Below are 14,458 nucleotides of genomic sequence, written 5' to 3'. Positions count from 1 at the left end.
CAAGAACGGTTTTAAACCCATCAAGGAATCACAGCCAAAATGAGCTGGGCCAAACAGACAGAAACCTGAGCTGCTGCTCTGCTCCCAGAGTAACAAAGACTTTCCTAGAAGATACTCTGACTAAGGAATTTTCCTTCTGTGTCCAGGAGACTAAAAAATGCTAGCTAGTTTTAACAACTATAATTGTGTGAACGGTTTATATTTTCTTCCAAGACTAAGTCCTAATTTCAAAGCAGTGAAGATCCCTCTGATACATGAACAAAACAGAAATTCTGATTTCTTAGCCTGGCAACATTCAGAAGGAGCCAGGTCTACTCCAGCCTAAGCCCTACATAAAATTCGTACGGAGAACCATCTTCCCAGATTCCCTGCAAAAAGAAAAGATTTTTTTTTCAAGGATCATGCCCTAAAGAAATCACTGCAGTAGCATCATTCAGTCTGAGTCAAGAGTGTTTAATGGCAATCCTCAAAAAGACAAATATAAAAATGAGGAGTATCTATATACACCAAAATTGAAGATTTTTCACTGAAATAGTTTGTCTTATAAACCATCTTGGGCATGGTCAATGCAAAGACCTGAAGATAAGAAAAAAAACACTCTGAACTGCATTCTTGTAGTTTGTGAGTAGACCAAGAACTAACCCTCAGAAAGCAATCACTGACCCAATGATCTGAGTTCAGAAACAGATGTGTACAAAGAAGCCTGTTCAAACAAATAAGGAAAACATGCAGCACATACAAATCACTGGAAGCCTCCAGTCCATTCCTGTGAAGACCAACGATAATCAAAATTGAACACAGAATGCTAAGTACATGGACTATAAATAACCTTCCCTTCTTCCATGCATATTGTGTAGCCTAGGGCACTGGAGGCAGATGTGGACGTGAAATGAAATTCCTATTCCTTGTCAATTTTGAACAAGTATCAGAAATAAAATTTTATCAAGTGGCTGTCCTTTTTGCTATCGTATCGGCTGATAACCTTGGAGCGGCACCTTTCCCCACTGCCTCGCTGGCCACCTTCTGCCACGCTTGCATGACTAAACTTTAGGTCCTCATTTGCACAGGTCCTTGAACTAGTCTTAGGAATTGTGTATTCCTTTAGGTTTTAAGAGAGCAACAGAGCTTGGACAACATAGGGACTGGTAGAGGAAATAAAAATGAGAAAACTGGCTTTCTCTGAGTGAGAAAGCAGGACTTTCTCCACCTCAGGATACTGCTGCAGGGACTACTGTATACATCTAGTGTAAAAATATGCATTCCAGTTAAGAAAATACTTATCTCAGAGACTTTGCTGTCATGTCAACAGATGTCAGATACTGCTTAAATTGTGAGTCAACTTTGAGGCCTACTGCATCAGATATCGACGTCTCTGTCACTCAATTTAAAAATCAGAACTAACATAGTAATCTGTTTCCTTCTTTCACCATTGTGGGGACATCTTGTGATTGCTGCTAACGGATATAAAACATGCTCCTTCCTTTTACCTTGATCTGTCCCTGACTTTTTCTGATTTACACACAGACTGGATGTGCACTAGACATGTTCACAATTAGTATAACAGGTGCTCTGACTGGGGCCTCTCAACCTCACCAGACACAAATAATGCATCCACAAGCACAATGTGTAATGCTCCATTGTAAGTTAATATTTCTCTGAAAGGTAAACCTCATGTTTGGTTCCTGATATAAATCCCACATTGAATTAATACTTGTCTAATATACATGCTATAACCAAGAATGTTCTTTGGGGCTACCTTCATCATTCTTTCTCAATTGGAATGAAAAAATAATTGCAATATATTTAAGAGACACTAGAGGGAAGCCAAGATATCTCAACAACCCTCTCCAATAATACAGCTTGCAGTCCTAAACGCAAAGTTAAAAACAAAAAATCCTTAACGTGGTGTAGAAAATACCAGTTATACTTACTATATGTAAAGATGCCAAACAAATTATTGATTTACTGCGTGGCTTTGCTGTTTCTTCTTCATGGGCACTCTGTGTGCTGTTAGGCTCCAGGCTGTTCCCTCTAGGTGTTCCCTTGGTGATGCTGAGAGCCTGGGAACTTTCACAGTTGTAACACTTGGCAGTAATCTCATGAAGCATTCAGACAGTGTGATAACTTGCTAATATACACTGTAAATACAGGTGGTGACTATGTTGGTGCCTTTTCCTCCTTATTTGCTGTTTGTTACACAGTTGCTCTGGTAATTTCTACTCTGGACATAATTTTTTTGGGGGGGGAGGGATGGTTTTCAGCACCCATCACACTGACAATGTTATCAGAATGTCCGGTTCATCCCCTCTGTGTCTCCCTGCACCAGTATTACAAAAAGGACTCACTTTCACCCAGAGTACAGAGGTAAGTCAGATGCAAATATGGTCAGAATAACTGGTTTATATTCCTGCTCTGAGCTGCAGTGATCAGGCACAGGGCTTCTTTAAGGCACCCCAAAAAGCTCTGGTCATGTGATTGACTTCCCCTTAAGTTCCCCTTTTCCCTCTCCCAACTTCTTACTCTGCCACCCACATTTGCTTCCGAACAAGCACCTGTTTACCCATTTGCCATTGTCCCCAATATTGCTGACTTGATATTCTCATTTGGTTTTTACAGTACGAGTGCCCTGGTACTTTCTACCCTGGCCATCACTTCTGTTAAACTAGTACCGCTTTATTTTGCCCATAGCGTGCTGCTGTTTCTCATCCTGCTGTCTTTTTCGAAGTGACGCAAATCAGGGTTAACCACCGACACACATACCTTAACATACCTGTTTATCTTCACTCCCCAGCAAGAGGGGTAACAGAAAAAAACCAAAACAAAACCAAAAAACATTTGATATACAAAATAAGCTGATGGTAACACAATGCCAAAAATAGCTTATTATGTTAAGTGCAAGGGAGAAAAGCCTTGATATAAAGCTTGATTGCAACATTTCAATTTACCAGTTTAAATACAAGACTTGCATTAAAATATTTCTTGAGATACATCTCTTGCTCTCTAAGGTGATTTTTTAAAATTTATATACACATATCCAGTTGTAACACTTGACAGTAGTCTCATGAAGCATTCAAAGAATATAACTTGAGAAGTACACACTGTAGATATGAGTGGTTAATATCTTTACGATTTCTTCCTTCAAGGGTTTATAACATTATATTGAGTACTAGCCTCAGACAGGTGACCAGCCACCTGATACAGTATAATACCCCCAAGCCCTTCCCCAAAGTCCCACAGTCTACGCTTCCAATGCTCACTGAATCCAGATGGTGTTGCCTCTTTCCGGTCTGCGAGAGTCCACTGTCAGTTCTCCAAAAGTGGAGAAAAACTGCTCCATTTCCTTCTGCAACATATCATTCCTCTTCTCTGCATCTTCCTTGGCCCGTTCTGCATTACGCATTTTGATTTCTACCATTGTGAACTTCTTCCGCTCTTGATCCAGTTCTTCATGCAGGGCCATCATTTCCGTCTCCAGGGTGAGATTTCTCTGCTCCAAGCTGCAAAAATGAAATAAAAGCAGACAGGTCCTGAGGAGCACTCCTTGCTCACTCGAGCAGAAGTGCACACCACCAATAAATTTGTACACATGTCTTTTCATTTACAAAGCTTAGACTGAATTTTTGAGAGGTATAGCTACAAACCGTGGCTTCATCAATGGACCATTCTCATAGGGCAATCTCCTCGGTAGCTCATTTAGAAAATGCCTAATAACAGCCCCTAGCAAGGTGCACAGTAGCAAACAGCTCCATCTAATTCTCCATGAATAGGCTAAGTATTCCTTTTACTTCTGGAAGTGTTGGCATCCAGCTCCTGCTGTAGTTGCACTAGTGTCACTTACAAGGTCAGAATAATGCCCTGAATGACTTTGTTTCACTGCTAATCTCCTTTCTTCAGCTGATTTATCTGCTGTATCTAGTTGCAAATATGGACCGACACTTTAAAAAAAACTGCAATCAACATGTTTTTGTCTAAAAAACTGACCCTATTTCAGATCTAGCTTTCCAATGGAAAGCATTAGAAATCCCAGCGGTACTGAACACAGTCGTCACGCATATTAAAACATTATAAGAAGTACTCTACTACACTGCATATTACGCTGAAAATAGTGACGTGGGTGAAAGACTGCAATATTCTATACGCTACACTTCTGCTGGCAGCTGCTGTTGCCAGTAGCTCTCACACGTTGTGATCCAGCTATGACTTGCAGTGCTAGAGCTACCAATGCAAAGGGCTGCTGTGCAACAGAGCTGAGAACAGAAGACAAGTCCTGAGCAGCTTTACTAAAGACCCTTTATTACAAAGACAGCGCATTCAGCTCTGCACTGCTGTGTGAACTAGTTAATGCTAAGCCCAGACTTTGACGTTATTCACTGATCATTATGGCCACCCACCCTAGCAACCTCATTGTGTGCAAGAAGAGTCGGCACTATCTGTAGACGAAGACTCGGCTCTCCCTTGCCTTCTTTAACAGGTCCGAGCTGTGAAGGAAAGGCTGAGGCAAAGCAGCAGTGCAGAGATAGGACCGTGAGTAGAGTTAACTCTCAGATGCAACACTGTCTCAAGAGGAACAAGGACTCTGGAAAGGAGTTCCAGCAGTGTTCCAGTCCCAAAAACCACAGGTAGAATAAGCCATGGCATTGCTTTCACTGAAAGGTGATGCCCAGTTGCCCTTCTTAGTCTCTGGAGAACAGGCATCAACTAATGAAAACATTGTGAGAGCCTACTGATTTTGTTAATTAGATTCTACAGAAACTCACAAGGTTCTGGCTTTTGATGCCAATAGGATAGCGTGTCACAACCATGGTGAGCAATTGCCCTGAAACAAACCCCTTTGGATCATGATATCGCAAAAGCAATGTCAGAGTATGTCAACACTGAAAGATGGGAAACTTGGTGGCAAGCACCCAGTGACTGCAGCTAGTGCAGATTGGCTAGCAAGTCACGAGAAGGAAAACTTCTTGGATTTACTCTGCAAAATGTGGTCAGATGGTAGAGCCAAACTGTCTTACCTTTTTATCCTTGTCTCATACTCTAGTTTCTGCTTGGCCATCTCTTGCTTCAAGCTGGACACCAGGCTGTGCAAAGCACTGTGATTGTTAGTACTGTTGGCCACAAATGTTTCACTGTTATCACTGCTGCTGGTGGCTCGGCTGCTGTGGCCCCCCACACTCCTTCTGTCACTTTTGTTCTCATAGTCACCTGGGTTAGAGAGGTCTTCATGTGGTGGTCCATCCAGCACAGAGTCTTCGAAGTTACCTGCATAAAAGTCCTGCTCAGGGCAGGTGGTGGTGGATGAACGACAGGAGTTGGAGTGCTCAGGGAGGGATATTTCACAAGAGGATGTTGACCAGGTGGCACTGTCCACACTCTGTTTGTCATCAGAGTTCACCATAGAGAACTGCTGGTGGACATTGTCGTAAGTGGAAAGCCTGTTGTGCTGGCCTGACTCACTCACCGATTCCTTCTGCTTGTTATCCCTCAGTGTGACGTAGCCATTGGGCACCCAGCCTGGGGTCCGGCTATTAAGGGTGTTGCTGTGCCCGTCTGTGCTAGAAACACCCATCCGCACACCTCCGTTCTGCACGCTGTGTGTGCCCATCTTAGTCACCGGTCCTTTCAGGGACGATGTTCTCCTGGTTTGCAGGGTACAGTTTGGTAATGTCTGGCTCTTCTCAGGGCCCTCCACAGAGCTGCTGAAGGACCCGTTGGTGACTATGCCACTGCCTTTATTAAAAGCAGGATTTTTTTTCACCATGAGTGGTGGGCTTCTGGTAACATCTAGTTTCTGGATGCTGTTCCTGGGGCTATTTGTCTTGCTGCCTGGCAGATCGGTTGGAGGCTCATTGTCCATGCTTCCCCTTTGGGGAGACTCAGGTTTGTCCCAAGAGCAGCGCCTCACTGGCATCTCCTTGGTGTTGTTGTTCTCTTTGTTCTGTAGCTGCCCTGCAATCGCTTTCTTTGGCATTTCGTTGTTGTTGTTACATACCTCGAGTCCCATCTGAGGGTCTGCATCCTTGGGATACAGCTCTTCATGTTTGCTAATCATCACCGACATTAGCTGCTGGACTACTACTGTACCTGAAAGGAGACACCGAGCACATGGTCATTAATGGCCTGTTTTGTTTAGGGCATAAATTTACTTTATCCATCAGATTCCACAAATACTTAATAAACATTCAGCTTATACAAACATTTATGCAATGCATCCATCTGTGTAACACCCTGAATGTTTAACACACCTGAAGTGCCTCTGGCTACCAGGCCAGATCAGCACCACCTCTTCCTTCCATCAAGCCAAGCCAGCAAGCCTCATAGACCCCCTAAGAACAAGAACTTCTGCACAGAAGCTAGTACCGTGACAGTAACTGCATCCCAGGAAGACCACAGAGGGAGACAATGAGTAGCAAGGGATAACATCATTGTAAGTGATGTGTTTCAACTCAATGTGACAATCATTTTTAAAACCAGACTTATTCTGGCACAGCACTTGTATTTAGTAGTTTAACAGAAAATGGGCAGGCAAGGGATTTGCTCTGCTAATCAATACTTTCCCACTGTGCAATATCGTTTCACATCAACTCCTTTGTAATATTCTGGATCTTTATACCCCATCCTTTTAAAAGACAACTACTAAGACCCAATTCAATGTGGGTACTCAGCAACATCTTTTCAGTGTTCCTGTTTGTTTGCTAAGGCAAAATCATACATTAGAACTATGCAGCAGGAAAATTCACTTTGTTACTCCCATGGCACATTTAGCTGTGTTCCTTCTGAGAACATTAGCTGTTATGTACAGAATTTACTACAAACATTGCACTGTACTCAGGCAACTTTTACCACTGTGTTTGACAGGAAAAAATTGCTCCATGATTGGAATTCTGGAAAATCTTTCTTGAACCAAAGACAACTCCTCATCCCCATTATACCAGGTATGGTTACCCATAGCTGCATGTTTCACTTTGAATGATTGTGCAATAAGAGCACTCTGTATCTTCCAAAATGCAAAGAGCAATGAAGAAGGGTGGCCATGAGCACCAACTGATGTACAGTCTTTGTTAAAAGTTTCTATACATTTAACTATGCATAGACCAATTGCAAATCAGCATTGTCTCCTGTCAAATCTTAAAGTTATGCTTAAAGAGAAGTCAAATCTGTTTAATCAAACCTGTTTCTCATTAGTTAAAAAATATATGTATTTCCCTTCAATTAGTGTAATATCCATGCCATTTCCTACAGCAGCCACCATCATTTTAGTGCTTGGGCTGTTGATAAGCAGGCTGGAGAGTTGCTTTCAAGAACTGGAAAACCATATTATTTTCCCTTTTTACCTGGTTTAAAAAAAACACCTGAAAACTTTCTTACTCAAACTTTCAAGAAAAAAAAAAAACCACACAGACTTTAGCCAGCAGCCAGTTCTGGAAAAATATAAACCCAGAAGACAGTATTTTATTTAGGAATGGCTAACTCCTTTCTCCCTATCCCAAATCTCCATTCATCTCCCCTGGCCCAGGTGAGCTGAAGATGCATGTTATCCCATCACTAACTGTCATCCTGTGACATACCGTTCTCATCGACTGCAGTGGTGTAAATCAGCTCTGTGACATCTCTCTCCAATTCTAATCTATTGAACAATTTGACGTACTTTTTGTACTATTCAATGCAAAACCATGGAAAAAAGGGGACAGTGTGCTGCCTGACCAAGAGAAACATTCACAGCAGTTATCTACCAGGCTGCTAAGCTCTACAGAAGCGTCAGGGTAAGAGAAGCTACTATTCCAGTCAGTTCTGTGGGTACAAACAAAGAGACAGGTTGAAAGTGAAGTGATAGGCAGCATGCGTGAACGCACACACGCACAAAAAATGTAACTCCTGCAAAAGACATGACAAGACAGTTGAAGAGGAAGGAAACAAAGCAGGAAAGACTCTTGTATTTCCCTCTCAAAACACCATGGGGAGATGAGGTAAGCTGTGTAAACTAGGACTTCAATGACACAGTGAAGCTTCTCTCTGCATCCCCATAGTCACAGTGCATTTCAGACAAGTATGTACAGAAACCAGGGAGAAGCCACAAATGCAGATTTAAGGGTATTTGAAGCTGCACAGGTTTGATGATACTCATGAGCAGTCATTATAAACACGCACATAAATTTGACACCTGCTCTTGCAAACCCTTTTGAGTCAAATGCATGATCAAACCATTCTCTGTGACAATGAGAATCCAGACATTGAAGTACAGATGATGATTAAAAACCCTTTCCACATAAGAAGGTTTTCTGGCTTGTCTGAACTGCTGTTCAGACAGTTAACCCTGGGTATTCACTGCCTTCATACATGATTCGGAAACGCCATGTTTCTGTTCACAACAACATAGTCGTCGTGTTAAGAATTAAAAGGAAGGAGGAAACATAAGACTTCAGAAAAACAAGTAAATGAACAAAGTATATGAGGAATTGCTGTATCCGGGGAAGGGAAAAAGCATCAAACAGAAAAGAAATAAATCCACGTGCTCTCAAATAAACTATGAACACTGCATTTTTTGAGTTTTGGTAAAATTCTCAGTGCAGGGTCTGTGTACAGCCCTAATTTCTGAGAAAGTTAAGTAAATCCTACATATTAAGAAACAAGTGTTCGAAGGGAGAAAAGGCGTCATGTACTTTATGGAGAATTAAAGTCACAAAGATTAAGCCTAGGAGGAAATTATAGGAGGAAATTGTTATGGCCATATTTTTGTCTTAATCACAGCAAAATGCTACAGTTGGACATTGCTGTAAATAACAAAATGCAGCTGACAATTTGATCACTGTTGTGCAAGATGGCATGTAACATACCACTGCCTTGTGGGGGACTCTACATGGGTCACTGCAGTATGAACCTGTACTAACTTTTTCTCATCCTTAAGAACTGCAGGTAAAATATTAACTGCACTCCAACCACACACGCTGAACAAGAACGTGCCATATTTGCAACAAGCTTTGAGAGAAAAAGTACATTTTTAGTGAAGGTGCCAGGGCAGCACAATCTCATGCAAAGTCTGTTTGCAATGCTGCACATTTCTGTCACTTTTTTAGTAACCTGCAAGATTTAACCCAGAAGTTCATTCAGGTTGAAGAATTCCGTGTCTATAAAACAGATACATGGAATTTACTGCACATACTACATGGACTGGTATGTACTGTTAATAAACCTAAAGACATTCCTTCTTTCTATTACAAGTCATGTACAGTAAGCTCACCCTCCATGATAGTCAGAGGATCTTCCACTTTGGGGCGAAGGATGTTGGGGCCAAAAACGGTAGCCAGATTTTGCACGCTCATTTTGTTTACACCTGAATAAGACTGGACTTCATCAAGGAATCTGTGGGGAAGAAAGAGGCCTTTAAGGAACATGTAAAAAGAGGGGAAAAAAAAAAGTCAAAGCATGTGATAGTTTCTTAACATAGTTCAAGTATTCCATTCCAAATCCTCATGGAACATCTTGAAAGCTCAAGACTATTCTCCTCAACTTCTTCAGATTTTGTCCAAAATGATACATCGATAACAAAAATCTAAATCCAATCTGGACTGACTACATGGTAACTCTGTTGAAGATGGTAACATTCTCCAGCATAATTAATCAACTACTTGGCTCATAAAATAGCCTCAAAACGCAAACTGTCAATTAAAAAAAAAGTTTCAATTCTTTTAAAGTGTATTTTTTTTTTTAAATGCTGGGAACTTTCTATAAGTTCACAAATTGCAAATGTGTAAGACGTTTTTTAAGATCTTAGATGTAGCCATGAAACTATTCTATATACTACAAGACATATACAGTTTTCAAGGATACCATGCTTCAGCAGTGCACAGCCAAGGCCAATAACTGAAGTTAGAAATGGGAAAATCAGGGTCCTATAAAGAGGACAGAATATATTCACGTCTACCTTCTTGCATTTCTTGCTGAGTGTGGCCTGTTTATGAAACGAAAGTCATAATCGTGCACCTTAATAGAGCAAATTAGTAATTAGTCATGCAGTAAACCTATATTTTTAGTGCATTCACTTAAGTTCACCAATCCTCCAACCGCAAGTAATGCTTTTCCTTCAGGGCACATACACAGACAGGTTTGTCTGTCAGCTCACAGTTATAAATACCATTGTGATATTCTTGCAAGAGCACTCACCTACAGATATATTTTAGCAGATTATAATTGACAGCTGGCAGGCTCTTCACTTGCTTCACCAGTTCTTTCAGGCCCTTTAGGTGGTTTAAGAAAAAAAAAAAAGAGTGGGAAGGCACAGTTTCTTAGTATTTTACCAGAGATTCAAAAAAATGTCAGCCATTCCAATTACAAGACAATAAGCACATCACTGAAACTGCGGCGTTAAATGCTATATACAGGTTACCATCAGGAACAGCTTGTAGAACCCATTTTTGGATGGGGAAAGCTACATTTGGCTAACAAGGATTAGCTCTGGATAAAAATAAACAAGTAAACAACTTGGTTTCATACTGTCTTTCCCTTCTCTTTCACTCTCTATTTTTTTGACCAGCAGCTCTGTTCCTCCTCCTCCTGCTGATAACAAGGCTGAGGCTTCCAGGAACAGTTCTGGTTTGAACTAGTTGGCATTTTCATATGAGAAACTATTTGGATATTTTACCCCATTCTGGTCCATACTAGATTCAAACCGATAAACAGTTATTTCAGTTGGTGCCCACCCTGGGAATGGGACAAGCAGGATATCACACTAATTTCTGTGCCCTGTGGAAACAGACCCTGGCTACGCTTCTTACCAACCAGTGCCTTTAGACTCTTTTTCAGTATGAGGTTTTGGTACTTTGCCAGCATCACTGGGGTTTTGATTGCAGTATGTTATGAAAACAAATGCAAATCAAGATGGGTGGACCATGACAGTGCATAAGGTTGCTGGTTGTAGGAAACAAGATGCACAGCTCTCTCCCTTAACAGTGACTGCACTTTTAACTTCTGCATGGAGAAACATCAACTGCAAATCTATTCAGACAGCCTTATAGCTGGCCTGCTAAGCCACCATAAAGAGGACTGAAGTTGCTCATCACCTATAGTACTGATTTTTCACAAACTGCCAAGCACCAACTCCAGCACCAAAAGGCCACTGTAATTTGAATCTTGCTTTCAGAATGAATTTAATGAAGTGCTTCGTGGCATAGTTCCAGAGGAACTACATAAATACACTCTGGACTAAGCCAATATAAAATGACTAAAAATTTAATCTGAAAATGAGTATCACTGCAAGTATAAACTGCATGATGACTAACTGTGGAGCTGTCAGGTGGCTTTACATTGGAGCTATCATTGGTCAGAGACATATGCAACACGCACAAGCAAATAGTTCTCTCTAATATCTTTATCAATGATCTGGACGAGGGGATCGAGTGCCCCTTCAGTAAGTTTGCAGATGACACCAAGTTGGGTGGGAGTGTTGATCTGCTTGAGAGTAGGAAGGCTCTGCAGAGGGATCTGGACAGGCTGGATCGATGGGCCGAGGCCAACTGTACGAGGTTCAACAAAGCTGAGTGCCGGGTCCTGCACTTGGGTCACAACAACCCATGCAACGCTACAGGCTTGGGGAAGAGTGGCTGGAAAGCTGCCTGGTGAAAAAAGACCTGGGGGTGTTGATCGATGGCCAGCTGAATATGAGCCAGCAGTGTGCCCAGGTGGCCAAGAAGGCCAATGGCATCCTGGCTTGTATCAGAAATAGTGTGGCCAGCAGGACTAGGGAAGTGATCATCCCCCTGTACTCGGCACTGGTGAGGCTGCACCTCGAATACTGTGTGCAGTTTTGGGCCCCTTACTACAGGAAAGACATTGAGGTGCTGGAGCGAGTCCAAAGTAGGGCAACGAAGCTGGTGAAGGGTCTAGAGAACAAGTCTGATGGGGAGCGGCTGAGGGAACTGGGGTTGTTTAGCCTGGAGAAAAGGAGGCTGAGGTGAGACCTTATCCCTCTCTACAACTACCTGAAAGGAGGTTGTAGTGAGGTGGGTGTTGGTCTCTTTTCCCACATAAAGAGTGATAGGATGAGAAGAAATGGCCTCAAGTTGTGCCAGGGGAGATTTAGATTGGATATCAGGAAAAATTTCTTCACTGAAAGGGTTGTCAAGCATTGGAACAGGCTGCTCAGGGAAGTGGTTGAGTCACCATCCCTGGAGGTATTTAAAAGACAGGTAGATGTGGTACGTACAGACATGGTTAATAGTGGACTTGGTAGTGTTAGGTTAATGGTTAGACTTGATGACCTTAAAGGTCCTTTCCAACCAAAACTGTTCTATGATTCTATGCAACAGCTGCAACTTTAGCTCTGAGGATCCCCTGCCGTAACTTGGGTAAAGAGCAGTTGAACAGCCCACTCCCACTTTTTGCAAGCAGCTGACAAAAATTTGCACCTTGTAGCAAGCTGTAAAGGATAGAGAAGAAACCAGTCTGATTTCAGTGTGTGTAAAAGATTATGACCATAGAAGACAGTTTGCCACAGATCTTTCTTACCCCTCGGAACAACTACCACCTCTGCTTTTGGTAGTCATCAACTGAAGGCTCAGAAAGGACACAGTCTCTCAGAAAAGAGGGACTCCTACTCATATTAATTAGTTAGAAGATTAAGTAGGAGGGGTTCCAGTTCTAGCAGGATTTGAAATGTCAGAAAATAATTAAACAGGAATAACCACCTTAGAAAGTTAAGGGAGTAGACTAAAATCAACAGAATGAGCCTATTTTTATTTACTTTGAAAAGACAGTATCAGGGTTGACCTCATTACCCATAAGCACACACAACAATGTGAAAACAAGGACCTAGTTTCTTATGTCTGCAGACTAATACATAGTAGGCCCATGCCACTGCAGGGCACATATTATCAGTCAGAACCCTTATTTTGCTCATCTGTGTTATTTAAAATAGTCTGGAAGGTGGCCCTCTTCCATATTTTTGGGGCCTTCTGATTCAGTGACAGACAATTAATAGAGTCCCTTGGCCTTCAATCAAAAGTCAGTAAAAGTTGGCATCCTGATGCTAGAAGAAAGTGACCCCTGATTTAATGGCAAGAGTTGCACAGCAACTACTAAGACCCTTCCTTTTACAGTTCAGAATGATAATCCATGAAAATATAAGTCTCTTCCATGCAAAATGGAAGCTATTGACCACAATGGTGTTTACTTGAACTGGATTCAGTGACATGCAACAAATACAGCTAAGGATATGCTATGCACCTTTATTTAGACTTTCAAATGATGCAGGTGTCAACAATCTTCATATAAAACCATCCTCAATTAATAGATGCACATCTTAAATTAGGATAGGTAATCACCAGATTCTCTCCTCCTCAAAATTGGAACAGGTTATAACACGCCAGCCTTTTATTTCATCTTACTCAAGTTGCCAACTCACCATTTCTTCCTCCTTGCTGAGCATTTTGGCACAGGAAAGAAAATCTTCGTATTTTGCATACGGTATGACTGGTTCTGGGAGTTCCCTTAGGTACAGCTTAAGCAGTGATGCCACTGTGTGCACATCTGTATTGCTGATGGGTTGGAACACAAAAAGTCGTTACTGTGCATCAGGATAATACTGTGAGATTGACAGGCTAAAAACTGCCACTTTTCCATTGTGACCCCAGATTTTACTCATCAGCAGTATATACATTTATAGATCATATCTGTAATCTGGTTTTTGGTTTTTCTTTTGTCCTATAAAGAACTTAGGATACCTGCAAGCAGAAGTCTGTCAGCTCTGCCGATTTATTACTATAAATAATTACATGTAAGGCCCTATTTGCAGGCACAGGTATTGAGAAGATCCTGGCTCTCATTGAAAGGCATCTCACATCAGGCATGCAAAATCCATCTCAACTGATGCTTTTTATTTTCACCTGAGCCAGAAACCAGGCATTATATTTACACAGTGGGGATTATTCTCCTACCAGAAATGGCCCTAGCTCCCAAAACATGCCCAGCATGTCTCAATTCTACTGTTATCACCATCTCTTCTGGTATCAGTATTAAATAAGCAAGTTTCAAAGGAGACCATATATACCACAGGTCTTCAGCTGAAATTTCCCTGCCTGAATTACAGTTCTTTCCCTGGCATGCATCTTTTTCCTATGGGCTGCCGCAAAATTACTACTGTGCCTTTGAGCTGTACCGATACATGATTTACACACAGAATCGTAAATCCATGGGAAATGAGTTTTATCTCTATCTTGTACCAAGTAAGCTAAGGCATTGCAAGTCACCAGACTTAAAAAATGTCTGAGTGTTAGCACAACAGGTAACATTATAGGGCTGACAGTCAGAGACCTGGTATAACATAAGCTTTCTCATAATAACATTTGCAGAAACCTAAGGTTTTTTTGGATACAGCTAGTAGAAGCCTAGGCTGTTTATCAGGCATACTAAAAGTAAGAAGATGGGGAGAAAGATCAAAATCACAAGTTCAGAGTATGCGCTAAAACTTGCT

General features: G+C 41.6%; 1 protein-coding gene across 8 annotated transcripts in view; it reads right to left on the bottom strand.

The window, feature by feature from the left end:
- Positions 1 to 236: 236 nt before the first annotated feature.
- ARHGAP24 (Rho GTPase activating protein 24) overlaps positions 237 to 14,458 on the bottom strand; it is a 230,174-nt gene continuing 215,952 nt past the window's right edge. For all 8 annotated transcript variants that reach the window (XM_068403599.1, XM_068403602.1, XM_068403605.1 and 5 more), the window contains 5 exons: positions 13,391 to 13,523; positions 10,156 to 10,229; positions 9,233 to 9,354; positions 5,010 to 6,078; positions 237 to 3,497 (listed from right to left, as the gene is read on the bottom strand). In XM_068403599.1, coding sequence (XP_068259700.1) covers positions 3,254 to 3,497; positions 5,010 to 6,078; positions 9,233 to 9,354; positions 10,156 to 10,229; positions 13,391 to 13,523 — 1,642 coding nt within the window. In that variant the 3' untranslated portion in view covers positions 237 to 3,253. The remainder of the gene's footprint in view (positions 3,498 to 5,009; positions 6,079 to 9,232; positions 9,355 to 10,155; positions 10,230 to 13,390; positions 13,524 to 14,458) is intronic.

Source organism: Nyctibius grandis, chromosome 6 (assembly GCF_013368605.1).
Source record: "Nyctibius grandis isolate bNycGra1 chromosome 6, bNycGra1.pri, whole genome shotgun sequence".
Classification (NCBI taxonomy): domain Eukaryota; kingdom Metazoa; phylum Chordata; class Aves; order Nyctibiiformes; family Nyctibiidae; genus Nyctibius; species Nyctibius grandis.
Note: the sequence above shows the minus strand (reverse complement) of the source record. Positions and strands in the feature narration are given on the sequence as shown.